The 15,946-nt window shown below is 38.8% G+C and overlaps 2 protein-coding genes and 1 long non-coding RNA gene across 12 annotated transcripts in view; 2 read left to right on the forward strand and 1 right to left on the reverse strand.

Annotated features, from left to right (window-relative positions):
* The window catches only part of LOC120588124 (uncharacterized), a 124,316-nt gene extending 116,233 nt beyond the window's left edge, over positions 1-8,083 (reverse strand). Inside the window, exon 1 of the long non-coding RNA XR_005649145.1 lies at positions 8,043-8,083. This is a non-coding gene — a long non-coding RNA (uncharacterized LOC120588124). The remainder of the gene's footprint in view (positions 1-8,042) is intronic.
* Positions 8,084-8,850: 767 nt separating this feature from the next.
* LOC120588132 (uncharacterized) lies at positions 8,851-13,021 on the forward strand. The gene is made up of 3 exons (XM_039845320.1): positions 8,851-9,023; positions 9,811-10,261; positions 12,278-13,021. The coding sequence occupies exons 1-3, from the start codon at positions 8,851-8,853 to the stop codon at positions 12,287-12,289; spliced, it is 636 nt and encodes a 211-aa protein (XP_039701254.1). The 3' UTR covers positions 12,290-13,021.
* The window catches only part of ADGRL3 (adhesion G protein-coupled receptor L3), a 726,915-nt gene continuing 720,214 nt past the window's right edge, over positions 9,246-15,946 (forward strand). For all 10 annotated transcript variants that reach the window (XM_039845304.1, XM_039845303.1, XM_039845307.1 and 7 more), the window contains exon 1: positions 9,246-9,829. The gene's annotated coding sequence lies outside the window, so the exon portion shown is untranslated. The remainder of the gene's footprint in view (positions 9,830-15,946) is intronic.

A 15,946-nucleotide genomic window follows, 5' to 3' on the forward strand; every position in this document is an offset into this window, starting at 1 on the left:
CTCTCAATACAGGGTAGGCATGGGAATTGGGGGAATGAGGGACTCAGAATTGGGCAGAGGGAAAAGTGAAACTGCGATAGAACCCTTGGACAATCCAGAGGGAGCTCACTGAGCCTGGGAGTTTCTTTAGAGTCATCTAGAAGTAGGAAGTGGACCTATTGCAAGTACCCTGTAAAAGACAGGTATCAAATGTGGGCTGACTCCTGGGGAGGGCACATAATCTTGATTAAGATGTCTCCTCTCAGCAGAGGGAGGGAAATATTTGAGGAACGCATCTGTCAACAGCCTACATTCCTCAAGCTGTGGAAATGAATATTTTGGTCTAAGGAAGAAGGAATATGGAAGGTGCTTCACAGCATCCCTGAAAGAAGATACTGCATTTATAGAGAGATTCCAACAGAATGGGAAAATATAGGAATTAGAGAATAGCCCATGGAATACTGTGTGTGAAAATGGTATGATCATGTGCCTGTGTATGTGTGTGTGCATATGTGTGTCCTAACAAGGATCTTTCATTTGAATAACACTCAAAATTTACAATATACTTAATTTGTTGGCCACAATAAATTTGTCATGTAGGTAGGACAGATATTTTAATATGGCAATTTTACTGATAGGGGAAATAAAGCCTAGAAATATCAAGTGACTTGCTCAAAAGACAGTGATTTAGTGATAAGGACACAACTTTAAATATGGTCTTCTGAATCCATGTCTTGAGCTCTTCGTACTATGTCATGGGACTTAAATATTACTTCAATTACGTGGCAATGATTGGGCTACACAATTCTGCATATTCTTTTACATTTCGTTATTTCACAACCAACAAGAGAGTGACTGGCAAGAACTGCATACTTGTTTATCAAACTCATGTTAATTTCTTCTTGGACCCAAAACTAGACTACATTTGCCAGTCTCCTTTACAGTTAGGTGTAGCTATATGAATGAATTCTTATGTATAGGATATGAGTGGAAGTGATAAGAATCATGCAGGTCTATAAATAAAATGCTAAAAAATCATCCGTTTTCTCCGTTCTCCATGGTCTACCCAGTGCAACCTCAAAAGCCGTGTGTTAAAGATGAGAGAAACTTCATACTTCATTAGCACGAAAGGAATAAAGATGCCCATCTGTCAGCCCTCTGTCCCCCAGTTTAGAGTCCTGATCCAGAAATCAGATTTTTTATTTTTTACTTGAAATTAAAAAAAAAAAATTATTGAAATTTAATTTTTAAACCTAAAATTGAATGACTTAAGGTAAGACTATATCAAGCTGTTGACATGTATATGTTTAATTTTTTTTTGCCATTTTGTGATACAAATTGGGAGACAATTATTATTTTTTTTTCTACTTGCTAAATCCCTGAGAGACAGTTTGGAAATAAGTAAATAGGTAAATAACTACTTGAGATTTACAACATTCTCACTTGAAAATGCACTAGAGAAGGAGGGATAATATCTCCTCTGCTCCAGTGTTTATATTAAAAAAAAAAAAAAATTGCAAGGAAGGACTCTGAATATCCTGGCTTAAGTCAAGTGGCCATCTATAACAAATCACTGGGGTTGAGTTGTTTACAATATTTGATTTGGCCTAGATCATTTGCCTTCCCTATGCGGGCTGGGTACCACAGTGGATAATTACCAATATATAAAGTAAAAAGGAAAAGGACACCCAGTGAAGAAGCATGCTATTTCTAGAAGTAAGAAAACAGAAGTGACTGACAAAATCCACTGATAACTACTACAAAGTTGTGCTGGCTTTATCAAAAAAGAGAATGTACTTTAACACCACAGGGGCTGTTCTACAGAAATGAAGTACAGAAATGTAGCTGGATCTCAGGAGGAAATAGAATCAGGGTCTAGAAAACCATACAAAATCTCTCTGCATTTCATCTAGGCTCTTCTCTGTGCATGTGTTTTATGCTTCTTTCTTCAGATTAGCATTCTGTTCAGTTCTGCTGGGTAGCTAAAAGCAAGTTCTACTAATGATGGAATAGTCTATGTCTCCCATCAAGACCAAACTAACTCTGATCCCTGGATTAATATGGCAGGGAAAAGAGGGCCACATCACAGCTTGGTAGCTTACATGGCTTATTCAGAGAAAGAAAAAAATATGACTCTATCAATCTCTATTCCAATTTCCCTGGGAAGAAGACTGATATTCAACCAACTTACCTCCTCCCGTGCCTGATCCAATAAACTGTAGCCAACAAGGAAGCTTTTCATTGTAAAAACTTGCTTTTAGGATCTCCACCAATGTAGGCAGAGGGTTAGCAAGATAAACTTTCTAAATGGTGTACTCTACTGAATGTTTAGTCTTGGAAAAGTTATTATGTCTTCTGAATCTCAGTGTCATTATTAATAAAGTAGGAATAATACCTACATTGCTGGTTTCTTGGAAGAATTAGGCCTAGCCCATAGAAGGTAATGTTTATTACTTTAAAGGAGTTGCAGTCTAAAATTAAACCACAGAGAAAAAGTCATTCTTTTTTACTATTATTATTTTGAACAAAAAAATATTGTCTTCTGTCTCGATAACTAATTAGGTGACTTCTAGCTCTATTCCAGTTCTTTAATGCCAGTGATTTTTTTTTTCCACTTGGTTCTAAATCATTAGCCAAAAAACAAAACAAAAAAAATCAAAAAGTTAATTGTATTTTAAAAGTAAAGAGATTTGCTAATATCTTAAGGTTTTTCCAAAGCATGGCATAGTATAATACAATTTCATAAGGGTTCAATTTGTTTTGAGCAACAGCAGCCTCCCCTAGTCAGTGTGACTAATTTAAATTTAATTGCTCTCATTTAGATGTATAACTTCTCTGATATAATCTTAATAGAATGATAGATATGTTCGTATTAATCAGACATAATTTAATAGATATATCTTATGTATTTCATAATATATGTTATATAACACTTGTCTTGAATTATTTCATTCACCAAATATTTATTGAATATCTACAATGGGCTTGAGCACTATATTTCCAAGTAGGCAATAATCGTTGTTTTTCCTACTACTCTTCATTTTGCTTTTCTAATAATGTGACCAACATTCCCAGAAAAATAATGTAATATGCCTTCTGTGAGCTCAGCTTTCAGGAAAATCTAGTAGGCAATCTTAAGGGGAACCTCATTTCCTAGATATCACCATAACAAAGATTGCATGTTAGCACTATAACAACATGTCCATATAGAAGTTTACCCTTGTATACATCTAATTTGAGAGTTTAGCTATAGATACAAAACAAAAAGAAATTTGTTTAAGGCTAGCAGTATTTTTAAAACCTGATTGCATTTTTCAGGAAAATATTGCACTATATAGCCCCATATAGAAGAAAATGTGGCCACAAATAGCCACTGAGTCTTTTGCACCATTAGGAATGTATGGAGACCCTTTGCATAGTATAGTCTGAAAAATCATGGGGAAGTATTCTGATTATCCAAGCTTGGGTCAGCAGTCCTGGATCAATCCACCATGACCAAGATACAAGGCCAAATAGTATGGACAAAGCCACTTCATATATGCATTTGTAGGAACCATTCTTAGAAAAGAAGATGTTATTATGAGTCAGATATCTACTATTGGTGTCTGGTATAGTCTTAAAAGAGCTGGGTTGAGGAACAGAGCCCAGTGGAGTGGCAATGTTTTATAGAGGAATAAATAATCTATTTCCTTACTTTCTAAGCCAGGACAGTCATTATTAACTATCTCTGACTGACCATGATCTTTCCATTTATAAAATATTTGCCTTTATAAGAGAGAGATTTATATGTTGGGTTTTTTAATATTTTCATATTTCTAGAGACTAGAATTTTGACACTATGATGTGATGCTTTTAAACCCAGTATGTTTATATGAATGTTGAGTACTTCTGCAAAAGCTAGTGTTCTATCACTAACATTTATAGTAAGTAGCTGAAAGCATTTGGCGTAAAACCTAATTTGAAATTATAAAAGGTAATTTAATTGTGGGATCTAAGACAAAGTAGCTGGAAATTTGCAGAATAGAAGAAGAGGAAGAGGAAGAGGAAGCAGCAGCAGAAGTAGCAGCAGTAGCAGAAGCAGCAGCAGCAGCTTGTAGTTTCTTTCATAGTTGTCCAGAACTGCATGCATGTGTGTAAACATTAGAGACGTGATAAAGAGTTTACTGGAGACTCACTCATTGGGAAGAAAAATGTCAGGGTATGGAAAAAGTTAACCACTTAATTAGGAGAAACTGTTTTAAAAAATATATCCAGAATCAGATTCCCCCTGTCTATGTCTATAGATAAGCTTCCAGGTCATTAAAAATATAGAATACAAAGATCTGTTTTAGAATGAAAAAGAATAAGGGTAAATTGCTTGAAGCAAAGAGATAATAGGCGATACTAAATTAGCAAGGGTAAAATAACCTGGGTAAGATTTTACAATCTTATAAATGGTCCTTTGATATATATTCCAGGGAACAGAGAGCATCCCTGGGTATTAAACTATCCCACAGGGCAGTCAAATATGTTCTGATAGTATATATAATCTATATTTAAGTCATTATTCTAGTGAACCTAAGACTTTTTAGAGTTCTAATTATGCCATGGCATACTTCGGAATACTATGGTTTGTGGCCTGCTTTGCAAACGTGATTTAACCCCCATTACCTTGATTTGTCAGTGTATCTAGGCCCAGTAACATTTAAGATAATATTGTCTGTTGATGCTTGATTGGGTAGTAGAGAGTATTTTTCAAAGCAAAAGCTCAGTAATTAGAAATCTTGTGAACATTTATATATGGTTGAAGGAGAAGGTCATTTCATGAGAAGATGGCATCGTTTAGTGTCTGCATTAGCCATTCGTTTTGTTACTGAAAACTTAACATATGCAAAGTTCAGCCCATGATGGTACATAGTGTTAAGCCATAGGATGAGGAAGAGCTAAATCATGAAAAAAAGTCCTGATTACCCTTTGGACACATGACTGCCTGGAATAGTCAACATTTCCCATTAACCTTGTAACTAAGTGTTACCAGCTCACATTTCTGAGGATAGAATAAAAGGGAAAATGGTATATGCAACTTTAGAAAAATGTTCTCTGGTGTGAGTAAGCCTTTGTTTTTCTTCCTTTGCTTCTTTGCTCTTGCAATGTAGGCATGATTACTAGAACTGGAATTGGGACTAAAGGTCACAGGTGCCTGAGCAAGAAGACAGAGGTGTCTGTTTCACTTCCTGATGTTTTGGAAGGCCAGAGCAGTCCTTGGATCACCAACTGCAGACTTTCATTTGAAAAATAAACTTCTATCTTGTTTAGGTTGCTGTTATTTTGTGTTTCTGTTGCTCACAGACAAAATGAATCCTTGTTAATATAAAATGTATGAATCATCTTTAAAAATAATTTTTTGCTTTAACCAACTTTTTTTCACATTAACTAACTACCAATTCCAATCAGATAAAAGGCTTTTACTGAGTATGAAAAAACAAAATCGCTATGAATATCTACATACCTTACATACTTACTCCCCTTACATAACAATTATGACTGAGATGTATATCATTGTATAAAATCCTTATCCATACCTGTTTTTTTTTTTTTTTCTGTAGAAGGGATATCTGAAAGTAGAAACACTGAATTAATGATGTATATATTCTATAAGGCAGTTGATATATACTGTCAATGTTCTTTCTAGAAAATTATGTCAGTGTACATAGTAGCATGCCTGTCTCAATATACTTTTGTTAGAATTCAGTAGTAGGGCACTGTTACTTTTCAGTTAGTTTCATGGGTGAAACATGAAGAATCTGATGGCTGTATATATTTTTATATATTTGGGTTTGTATAAGTAGAACATATTTCCTTATATTTATTGACCATTTGTATTTACTGTGAACAGATTATCTATGTTCTTTACTAACTTTCATGTCATTGGAGATCTTACTATATTTCTTATTAATTTGAAAAGAGTTTTTGGTCAGAAAATTTAGTAGTTATTAAAATATTTTAATTTTAGTCATCCAATTTGATTGGATATTTAGATTTTTTAAAATTTTGGGACGTTCCTTTCAATTTGGTAAATATTGATTTTTTATTTAACTTTAATGGAGTTAAAGTGACATCTTTTTTCAAAAACTACTCTAGCACACAGAGTTACTGTGTATAATAGCATCTTTTCTCAAATATCCGTGATGCTATCTTGTCTCTGAATAGAGGGTGTTAAATATACTTGTATTGAAAACAGGGCACATAATTTACTTGGTTTTATTTTTGTGGAAGGTTCACCTTAGAAAAATATCGGCAAGAGTGAGGAATTTCCTGGCAATAATGTAGGACATTATATCTTAAATCAAATATGAAAGACTATGCTCATCAGATTAAAAATGACACTAAAGTATGAAGTTTGAGTATAAAAATAGGTAGCTGCTATAAAAATTGCTATCCTAACATTTGGTTAAATCATATAAAAAATTAACTTATTCTCTTTTCCTGCTTTTCTTTAACCATAAGTTATTTTTAATCACTTTTATTTTTTTCCTATTTGGTTCTTTTCCCATCATTATTCTGTTTTGTTTTGTTTTTTTTTTAATCTTATTTGTGGTTAACTCCTTTAGAATCACACATTTAACTTAAATGTTTACTTTTTAGCTAATGTTTCATATTTAATTATTTAACTTAATATGGTTAGTTTTCAGTTAATATGTTTCATATATTGATAAATATATTAATTCCATTTTGAAATTCCATCCCTTTTCCATATCCTTCCACATTTGTCAAGTTGTGAGAAATTTGATTCTAAAAAACTGGTCTCTAGTTCCTGTTTATATTTCTGCTGCTACTAGTAATAACGATTAATATCTATACAGCACCTTTCATTGTGCATTCCATTATTTAATATTTTTTTGCATTCATTTGGAAGATGAATTGAGTAGTTTCCATTTTGCCTACTTTACAAATAAGAGACTCTTGTCACAATTGGCTAGTGTCTACTCTTTCCAAAATTATTTAAGTAACAAGTGACTCCAGATGTCAGTTTATATTTTCGTTAAGTAGTCAGGAGAGTTTCTGGATGCTCCATATTAGACAAATTCAAGTAGCCTAACTTGAGCCTGTGAAAATCTAGTTGGTCAGAACTCAGCAATATCATTCAACCCCCTCCCATTTTTTTTTAAAGGAATTACAATGTGCAAAGTACTGTAGATACAGAGTAAAATAATGTTACACAGATGATTACAATTTGGAATTTCCATTCAAGGAAGATCTTATAAACTGAGGATGAATACAGACAAGCAACTATTTTCAAAAAAACATGAAAAAAAGTAGAATGAAATAAGTGTTATTGTAGAGATATCACCAAAGTGCTATGGGAATATAATGGAAGGGGTGATGATTTTGATTGGATTTGTTGAGAAAAGGCTTCTTGGAGTAGTTGGCACTGGAATTGAGATTGAAGAATGAATGAGATTTTTATAGTCTCTTGTATTGGGTATGGTCTGTTAATTCTAATGAGGTTTTAGGTTCTTCAGATATGCTGAGGTTGAAGTTACCTCCTTAAGAGCTCTGGGAGGGTATTAGATCATTCTGAATATAAACATCCCAATACAATTTGGGTATAATGTACTTATTGGATGCATATAATTTCTCTCATAATCATAACTCGAATTTACTGATAGGGAAAACAACATCATATCCATTTGAAATCATGAAATTTTAGAGCAGGAAAAGACCTTAGAAATTACCTACTTAACCCTCTCATTTAAAGAAGAAGGCACAAAGAGTCAGTAATTGACCAAGGTCACTCAGTTAACTTGAGCAGACATTTCCTCTATCAGAAGGTATTACTTTGGAATCGGCACCTTCCTATATCCATTATGGTAATTTTTATTGATGTTATGAAATAAAATCATTGAATCCTCACATCCGATTTTCAGAGAAGGATACTTTAAAGTCTGAAATGAACTTGTACATTGAGGTAAGTTTGAAGAACAGAAAATGAACCAAAGGCAGTAAACACGCTGGACTCGATACCTGCACAATGAAAATATGAAATAATCTGTACCTAGCAGGACTTTCAATCTTTTACTCACCTGGGGTGGAGTGGAGGACGAGATGAGAGAGAGAGAGAGAGAGAGAGAGAGAGAGAGAGAGAGAGAGAGAGAAGCGCTGAAGCGCGCAGAGCGTGTCTCAAAGCCTCGAGGAGAGGTACCCTTTGTTTGACAAACCCTGAAAGGGAAGCCTCTTGTAGCAGCCCTTTCGTTCCCACCTCCAAGCGTTTGCTGAGCTGCTAGGTGGAGCCCGCGCGGTGGAGCCCGAGCGAACTCCAGATCCGGGTTTTGCTTGCCACCCCCTTCCCCCGGCGCGAGCCCCCTCCCCTGCTCTCGTCGCTCTTGGAGCTCGCCTGCCCGCGGCTCATTCTGGCCTTGGCTTCGGCCCCCGCTACGTCCGCCGAGCGCAGGCTGCACGGCCTCGGCGTACCCGCTCTCCGGCAGGCTCTCGGCGCGTCGCGCAGTCGCCTGCTTGCCCAGCACCTCTTGCCCCAGTTCCCAGGAGCGGGGATGCAGATGCTGCTAATGGTCCGGGTGGGCGCCGCTGCTGCCGCTGCTGGCTTTCCCGGGACTGCTTGTTGCCTCCGCTCCGGCAGCTGCTGCTGCTGCCTGTGACTCGCCCCCTCCCTTTTCTTTCTTCTCTTTTTGCCTCCGTCCTCTTTCTCTGGTTGTGCGCGCGCGCGGGTTGCACGGTTTGCTTTGGCAGGAGCTCTCTCGTGTGTGCGCGTGTGAGTGTGCGTGTCTGGAGAGCGCCAGAGCCTTGCTCGCTCTTTGGGAGTCGAAGAAGAGAAAGAACCGAAGAGGCGGCGGCGGCGGCGCGGAGCCTGGGGCCGCGCAATGAAGCTCCCACATGCCCGCAGCTGCCGGGTCCGGCCGGCGAGCTAATCAGCCAACCCCCGGGCTTGGGGCTCTGCGGCCCCCGGGACGCAGCCCTCAGCGGCCAGGCGCCGGCTCCGCCTGCGCGCCCCAGCTGTGCACTGGGGAAGGAGTTTGCGTGGCCCTCGCTCCCGGTCTCAGCACAGGGTGCGGACACCAGAGGAGACTCTCAGCTGGGAGAGAACCTCGGGAGAAGAAGAAAGAGGAGGGTTTGGCGGAGAAGAACCCACCCCTGGCCCTCGTGGCTGCCCCTACCTATTCCATCGATCTCGCTTCCAGACGGAAAGGAGAGGGAAAGGAAGAAGAAGAAAAAGAAAGAGAAGGGGGTGGGGTGGGAGAACTGGATATAAAGACCGGCTGGGGGGATGGTGGAAGATTTTTGGTCTCTTCAGCAGCGTCTTTTCTTAAGCGGCGGCGGCGGCGGCAGCAGCAGCAACAGCAGCAGCAGCAGCAGCAGAAGCAGCAGCAGCAGAAGCAGCAGCAGCCCCAGCTATGACTGCCGCATGTTAATAGCTGCCGCTCGGGTCCCTCGGCTGCTGCTGGAGACAGAGCCTGACTCCGAAGTTGTGCAACTGTGGACTGGGAGAGACATTTGAACCCTCCTCTCTCTTGGCTCCGTTTTTACCCCTTCAGTGCGTGTGAAGATAGGAAACGTAAAGGAAGACGAGCATTTGGTTCTTCTTTTTTTTTTCCCTTCCCCTTTCTCCGTGGCTGTGTAGCAGAAGAAAAGGAGGAAAGAGAGACTTTTTGTTGTTTCCTTGGCTGGGGTATCCACCCTTCTGCTGCCTCTCTGAGCTTTGGTTATCATCCTTTGCCGCGTGTGGTGGGGGTGTCTTCACTGGGGCCGGTCGGTATTTTGCCCCGGGCTCTATGGCTGGATTGTGGAAACTGCACCCGGCTGCAGGTTGTTGAGCAACTGATGGGACAATCTCAGGGACCGGCGGTTACGAAAGGTAATTCTTCTCACTCTTCCTAATAGTGGTGGCCGGCGTCTGCCGGGCGGGCAACCGGGGAGTTGCAGAATTCACGCACATTCAACCTCCCACTCACACATTCGCCCACACACACACTCATCTGATTGTGATGCGGGGCGTGAAGGGAGCCTCCTGCCTGGTGAGCCCTGGGGTTTGGCACGGGTTCGAGGTTTTCCCAGCTGTTGGGAGATTTTGCGGCCAAGCGGGATAAGGGGAGAGCGGACCCCGCGCATTTGCAGTCCAACACGCTGGGGAATGGGAACGGTTTCCACCCCGGGAATTTTCCCTCCTCTCTCACCCCAGTGTCATCCTCTGGAGGGGGCTGAAAGGCAGACCAGGGGGCGCCTTCTCTACGCCTCCTGGGAGCCAGCGCTGAAGGCGGGAGCAGGCTGGAGGACCGACAGACACCGGGTGAGGAGCTGGGCTCGGGGTGATGGGAACTACGGGGTGATGAGTCCTCCAGAGACGCCTGACTGGAGGATCTGTGGTGCATGCGTTTGCCCAGGTCGCGTCCCTGAGTGGTAGAGCTGCACTACCTCCCCGCACCCACCCCGCCCGTTGTGTCCCCTTCACGGCAGTTTGGTTTAGACCTGCTTGCCCGGTCTTTGTTAGGCGGTTTGGTTGGAGAAAGCTGCTACTTTCGTGGGTGGCCCGGGGCGGCTCGGTGTTGGGAGTGGACACAGGGCGGAGGGCGGTATTGCAGGAATCCGGGCAGCCGGGGCGGGGTGGGCAGAGCATTGGTGGCCGCGGTTGACTGGGTTACAGGTAGGAGGGCAGGCGTCCCAGACCTTACAGGAGGAGAGGCTCCGGGTGTCTCCAAGCGTCAGTGCCACCGCGCCCCCGCCGCTGGAGCTCAGGGGCTCAGCATGCCAGGCTCCACGGCAGTATAGGTGGGTGGGTGTGTATGTTAGCTGGAGAGGGCGGGGGGCGACCTTCGCTACCAGGGTTAGTTGTCTGCTGTGCGTGTCTGTGTGTGCGCGTTTGTGCGCTCTGGGAATGGCCGGGCGATATTTGCGCGGATGGCAGAGCTGTTGCTACTTAAGCTGAGCTTGCTTATTGAAATCACCTGGGATCCTCTAAACTGGAAAATCTGGTTTGAGGAGGCCACGGGGACCCCATAGGAGTATCGGGGAAGCCCCACAGTTGTCCCCTTTCCCCCAGAGAGGAGCACCTCCGCTAGATGCGTGCAGCGCGTGAGAATCCCTGGTGCAGCGCTCCGACTCACCCCAGATTGGAGGATCAAGGGATAGAGTAATCATCTCTAAGGTTTACTGAAACAATTGAGTCAAGCCAGCATAACCCCTTGTGCCTGGAATTCTTTGGCCACTTCACTCGCCCCGGTAGAAACGTGTACTGCTTTATTTATGGCCAGAGATATCAGAGCAATTGGGCTAACTCGAGGCGTGCAAGCCACCTCTGGGTGTCTCCTCCTTGTGCCTGTGTGTGCTCCTGCCTGCGGTAGTTAGAGCACGTTGTAAACAACGGTGTTAGCAGTCCTGCCAGAGTCTCCTTTCCACCAAACCTAGTGGTGCCTGTTGTGTTTACTTTCTTGGGTGGATTACTCATTAGGAAGTATAAGCCTTCTTGCACCTCTGCTGTTACATCCTTCCAGCCAGCTGCTGGGGAAATGAGGAGAAGCATAGACTCTGGCAGGAAGGAAAAATTGCCTTGTGTTTTGCTCTGAAGTAAATAGACAGTCTGCTAATTTAGTGTCATATGGGTTAGCAACACTAGTTAAATGTCATTTTAGAGTCTATAAAGAAACACTTCTTGAGTAATTTTAATTAGGAGAATATTTTTTTATTTCCCTATTAGGTTAAGCAGAGTACACCAGATTTCCCTGGTATATTTTTAAATATGAAATGATACTAAATGACCTGGAGTTCTAGCGCCCAGTTTGTTTGTGGATTACAGATAGAATCATCAGTTCTTTTACAGTATCACGGAAGGGATTTTCAGATAATTTGTATAGGAATTAAAAAGACACTTGTTTTAAAGTATCTCTCAGCTTTGTTTCACTTTTTTTTTTTTGTAACCAAAGCAAGGGTTAAAACTATACAAAGATAAACAATTTTTAAAAGTTGAAACTGCTTTTCAGTTTCAATAATTAAAAGGTATTAAATTCCTTAGTTGTAGGTTAGCTCTGACTGCTTTGGTGTTTGTTGCCAATGGCTATGCTTTATTTTGTTTTAAAAAGTATAGCACTGTAAATGTAAAAGGGTACTTTGGTACTATAATTTCTAGATTTTCTAATATCTTGAAAATGCTTAAGTTAAAAAAAAGGATTACAGACTCATTGATATCTGATTTTAAGTTATTTTTTTTTTTATGTGATACTGCTGGTAGTGGTCATCTTAAGAGAAAACTTAGAGAATTGTGATTTAATTCATGAGAATCTAGCTTCATATAATTGTTTCATTTCTACAGGATATGTATTAAAGTCTACACTTGCAAATATTTCTGAAGATTAAAGCATACTTGTCCTCTCATTTTGGAAGATCTAATCACCATGATTCCCAGTTCTTACATTAGAAGATTTGATCAGATCTGTTCTTTGTTTCCTAGCAGCATGTGTTTCCTAGCAGTCATACATTCCACAGGTCCTGATGTCATTAGAACTGTGTCTGTCAGTGTATTGTGCTGTCTTTAGCTGAAGGTGAATGTGTCAGAGTGCTTGAAAGCCATTCATTAGCACTTTATCACTGAATATTCAATAACCTGCTCCATTGATGTATATGGTTAACTGGACTATTTCTATGAACTCGGGGTAGAAGGAATGTTTAGTATAAAGGTTTATGTGAACTATTTCCATTTTTTAGAAAGACATGTTAGGCTGCATCAGGCATCATTGGCCCGGAGTGATAAGCCCACATGTGTTTTGCCTGATGGAGAATTGCTTTTGATGTCTTTTAAGTTGCTTGGTGTGATTATCCTTCAAGTTGAGAGTGCTCTCAAAATATGAATGGAGAGTCTTTTAGAAATGATTTTCTTCATAATGATCTTCTTACATTTTGGAGATTTAACTATTCCTTTCACTAGGAATAATAGTATGAGAATTACTAGTTCCAGCTATTGTGCCTGGCATTGTTTCTACCAATTAGGAAAGGCAAAATTTTGATAAACTTGATATACGTTTGGTGAGCAATAGCCAAGGAAATCCTCAATAGAAGAAAAAAAAAATACACACACAAAAACCTAAAAAGTTAGTCAAATAATATACACAATGCTAGACTGAATTGTTTTTAAAATTTTATTTGGACCACTTTAACCACTGGCTAAAACTCTCTTTGAAAAGGGCTACTACTTATGAGTGGCAGTTGCATTTAGAAGTGGGGCATTTTATTTTTCGTCCGGAATTCAGTAAGGAAAACTGATTTTGATTTTTGTGTTTAAGAATAAAAAGTGTTTTTGAGAAATGCTATTTAGCCTTAATTTAGCATGATATGAATGGCTAGAGCAGTTGGAGTTAAATGCTCTTTCCTTAAATTTCACAAATGGATATTTTCCCTTTGATTTCTTAGATTTGCATTACATTCAAAATATGCATTTGCTCACATGGGGAGGAACCCTAAAGACAAAAGCTGTATTGTAATTTAGCATTTGTTTGCCTGCAAGGACATATTTATGCTTAGATTACTATTACATTTATGTCTTTTTCTTTTATGCAAATGTGTTTCTTTATGGAATATCCTATTTTATAATAAAATGTAAAATATTCAAATATGAGTAAGATCCTTCTGACATTTTCTCTTTGTTATCTGTGTGTGTGTGTGTGTGTGTGTGTGTGTGTGTGTGTGTGTGTGTGTGTATTTAGAGTTATCTATCAGTGGGGAGAAAAATCCAGATTTTCATTCACTGAGATTTTGATATTGCTGTTTATTGGCTACTTTGAGAAAGTAAGTATGCCTCTTGATAGCATTTATGAGTCCTAAGATATGTGTATTTTCCCCAAATATTTTAATGTCATTACAGTGCTCTAAGTGTCTATGTGGTCCAATTAATTAATCCTACTACTGCATAAGTAACCAGGTGTAATTTTGTTTTTAGAATTGTGACATGCTTATATATTCACAAATACAAAATATATTTAAAAAATTAGCATTACTACTCTGAAGCAATCGAACTTTTCCATTTGTTTTATGAAGTGGGTGAAAAGGGAGAGTACTTTCTATATTTGATCATAACAGATTCTATAAATCTTAATAATTTATGTATTGCTTATGTCTCATTGACACTGAAAACAAGAATTTAACATGAATGAATTTCTTCATAAAAGTGAGTACTTACATTAGAAGAAGTTCATATTTGGTCCATATTATTTGAGAATATTGTTGGTGGTAATCTTTTTGCGTGTGAAAATTATCTCTGGGATGGAAAAATAAGTCACCCAATTAAATATTTCTGTCTGGTAAAACTTCTATGTCAGTTATTTTGTAGAGCAGATGATCTTTCTTCTCAAAGTGTATTCTGGGGAAACCTGTGGGTTTCTGAGACCCTTTCAGAGGATCTGTTAAGAGGAAACATTTTTATAATAATGCTAACATGTTATTTGCCTTTCACTCTCATACATTACCAAGTGCATAATATGTGATGACATCATTGCTCTGATGACATATGGCAAGTATGCTCGTGCATTCTTGTTTAAAATTTTTCCCAGTTTAACTGTTGACTGTTAATAAATAAATATCAACACAACCCAGAGTTGCTTTAGGTCATCAGTTTTTAAGTATGTAAAAGGGTCCTGGGACCAGAGAGTCTCACAGTCCCTGACAATTGATTTTTCTAAAATCTGCTTTCTTATATGCACAAGTGTCACCTCATCTGACCATACAGGGAGGCATCTAGACTGAGAAAACAAGTGGATTGTCCAAGCTTTAGTAACAAGAAACGAGCATGATGGAAATTTTTATTTATTATTTGACATTATCTTTATTTTTTTCCCAAAATGGAAAGCTTGTTTTTAATTTTTTTGGTTCAGAGTTAGTGAAATGGAAACTTTAAAGCTACAAGGTCTCCAGCTTGATCTGCTGACAGTAGCAAAAGAGCTACTGGGAAAAATTAAAATCTAGGCCCTAGGTCTTGATATTCTGATATCTGGAGAGAGAGAATGGTGTGGTGACAAAGAGAAGGGACTCTGTGGCGTGTTTGCTTAGGTTTGATAAATTTTTTGACTTTGGACAAGATACCAGATTTCTCTATGCTTCAATTTCCTAATATGTTTTAATGGGTGTAACAGTTGTACTTAATTCATAGATTGTTGTGAAGATTTAATGAGAAAATATAAAGTACTTAAAACAGGTATGGGCACACAATAATATGTATGCAACTCTTTCCTGCTGCTGCTGCTGTTGTTGATTATTATTATTATTATTGTTATTATTAACTAGATCTCCTAGTTAATAATAACAATAATAGGGCCCCAGGAAACACTAATCAACTCCTCTTGTGATTCATATATGTAGTTATGTTTTACCTCATTGCTTTAGAGCATGCCTTAAAATGCTTTAAATTTGAAAATTTTATATGAAAGATAATTTTGACTTTATTTTATATTCCTACTTTAAAAATCATGAAGAGTTATTGGGACTTTTTTTATGGTATGAATTAATAAAATACCTTTCTTAGCTTGGGCTAAGTCTGTAGTTGGTTAGAGTATGAATGCCCAATTAAAACTAGATTTCAAAGACCCTAATTGAATATTTATGTATCTTGGGAATTATTAGAGAGGAAATCACTTTTCTGAAGTGATATCAAGACGACTCAGTACACTCTTAGTCTGTTAATCACTATCTAAGCATCACAACAGGCCATTTTCAGTGAAAAGGATCCATGGGGTAATTATATACTATAGTTCAATTTGTTTGTGAGTGGTAATATGCCTAATGAGTAACAGAAGCTCCACATAGAGATTAGTTTTACTAGATGCTTAAGTTAAACTGGTAAACTGTAATACTTCTGAAAGGCTGTTAATGTCTATTTGAAAAATTTACAGGTATATTTATACATTAAAAAAATATATATAAATATATATATAAATATATATTATATATATATATATGTATGTATGTATATATAGGTATATTCCCTGACTAGTTT

Source organism: Pteropus medius, unplaced genomic scaffold, assembly GCF_902729225.1.
Source record: "Pteropus medius unplaced genomic scaffold, Ma_sr-lr_union100, whole genome shotgun sequence".
Classification (NCBI taxonomy): Eukaryota; Metazoa; Chordata; class Mammalia; order Chiroptera; family Pteropodidae; genus Pteropus; species Pteropus medius.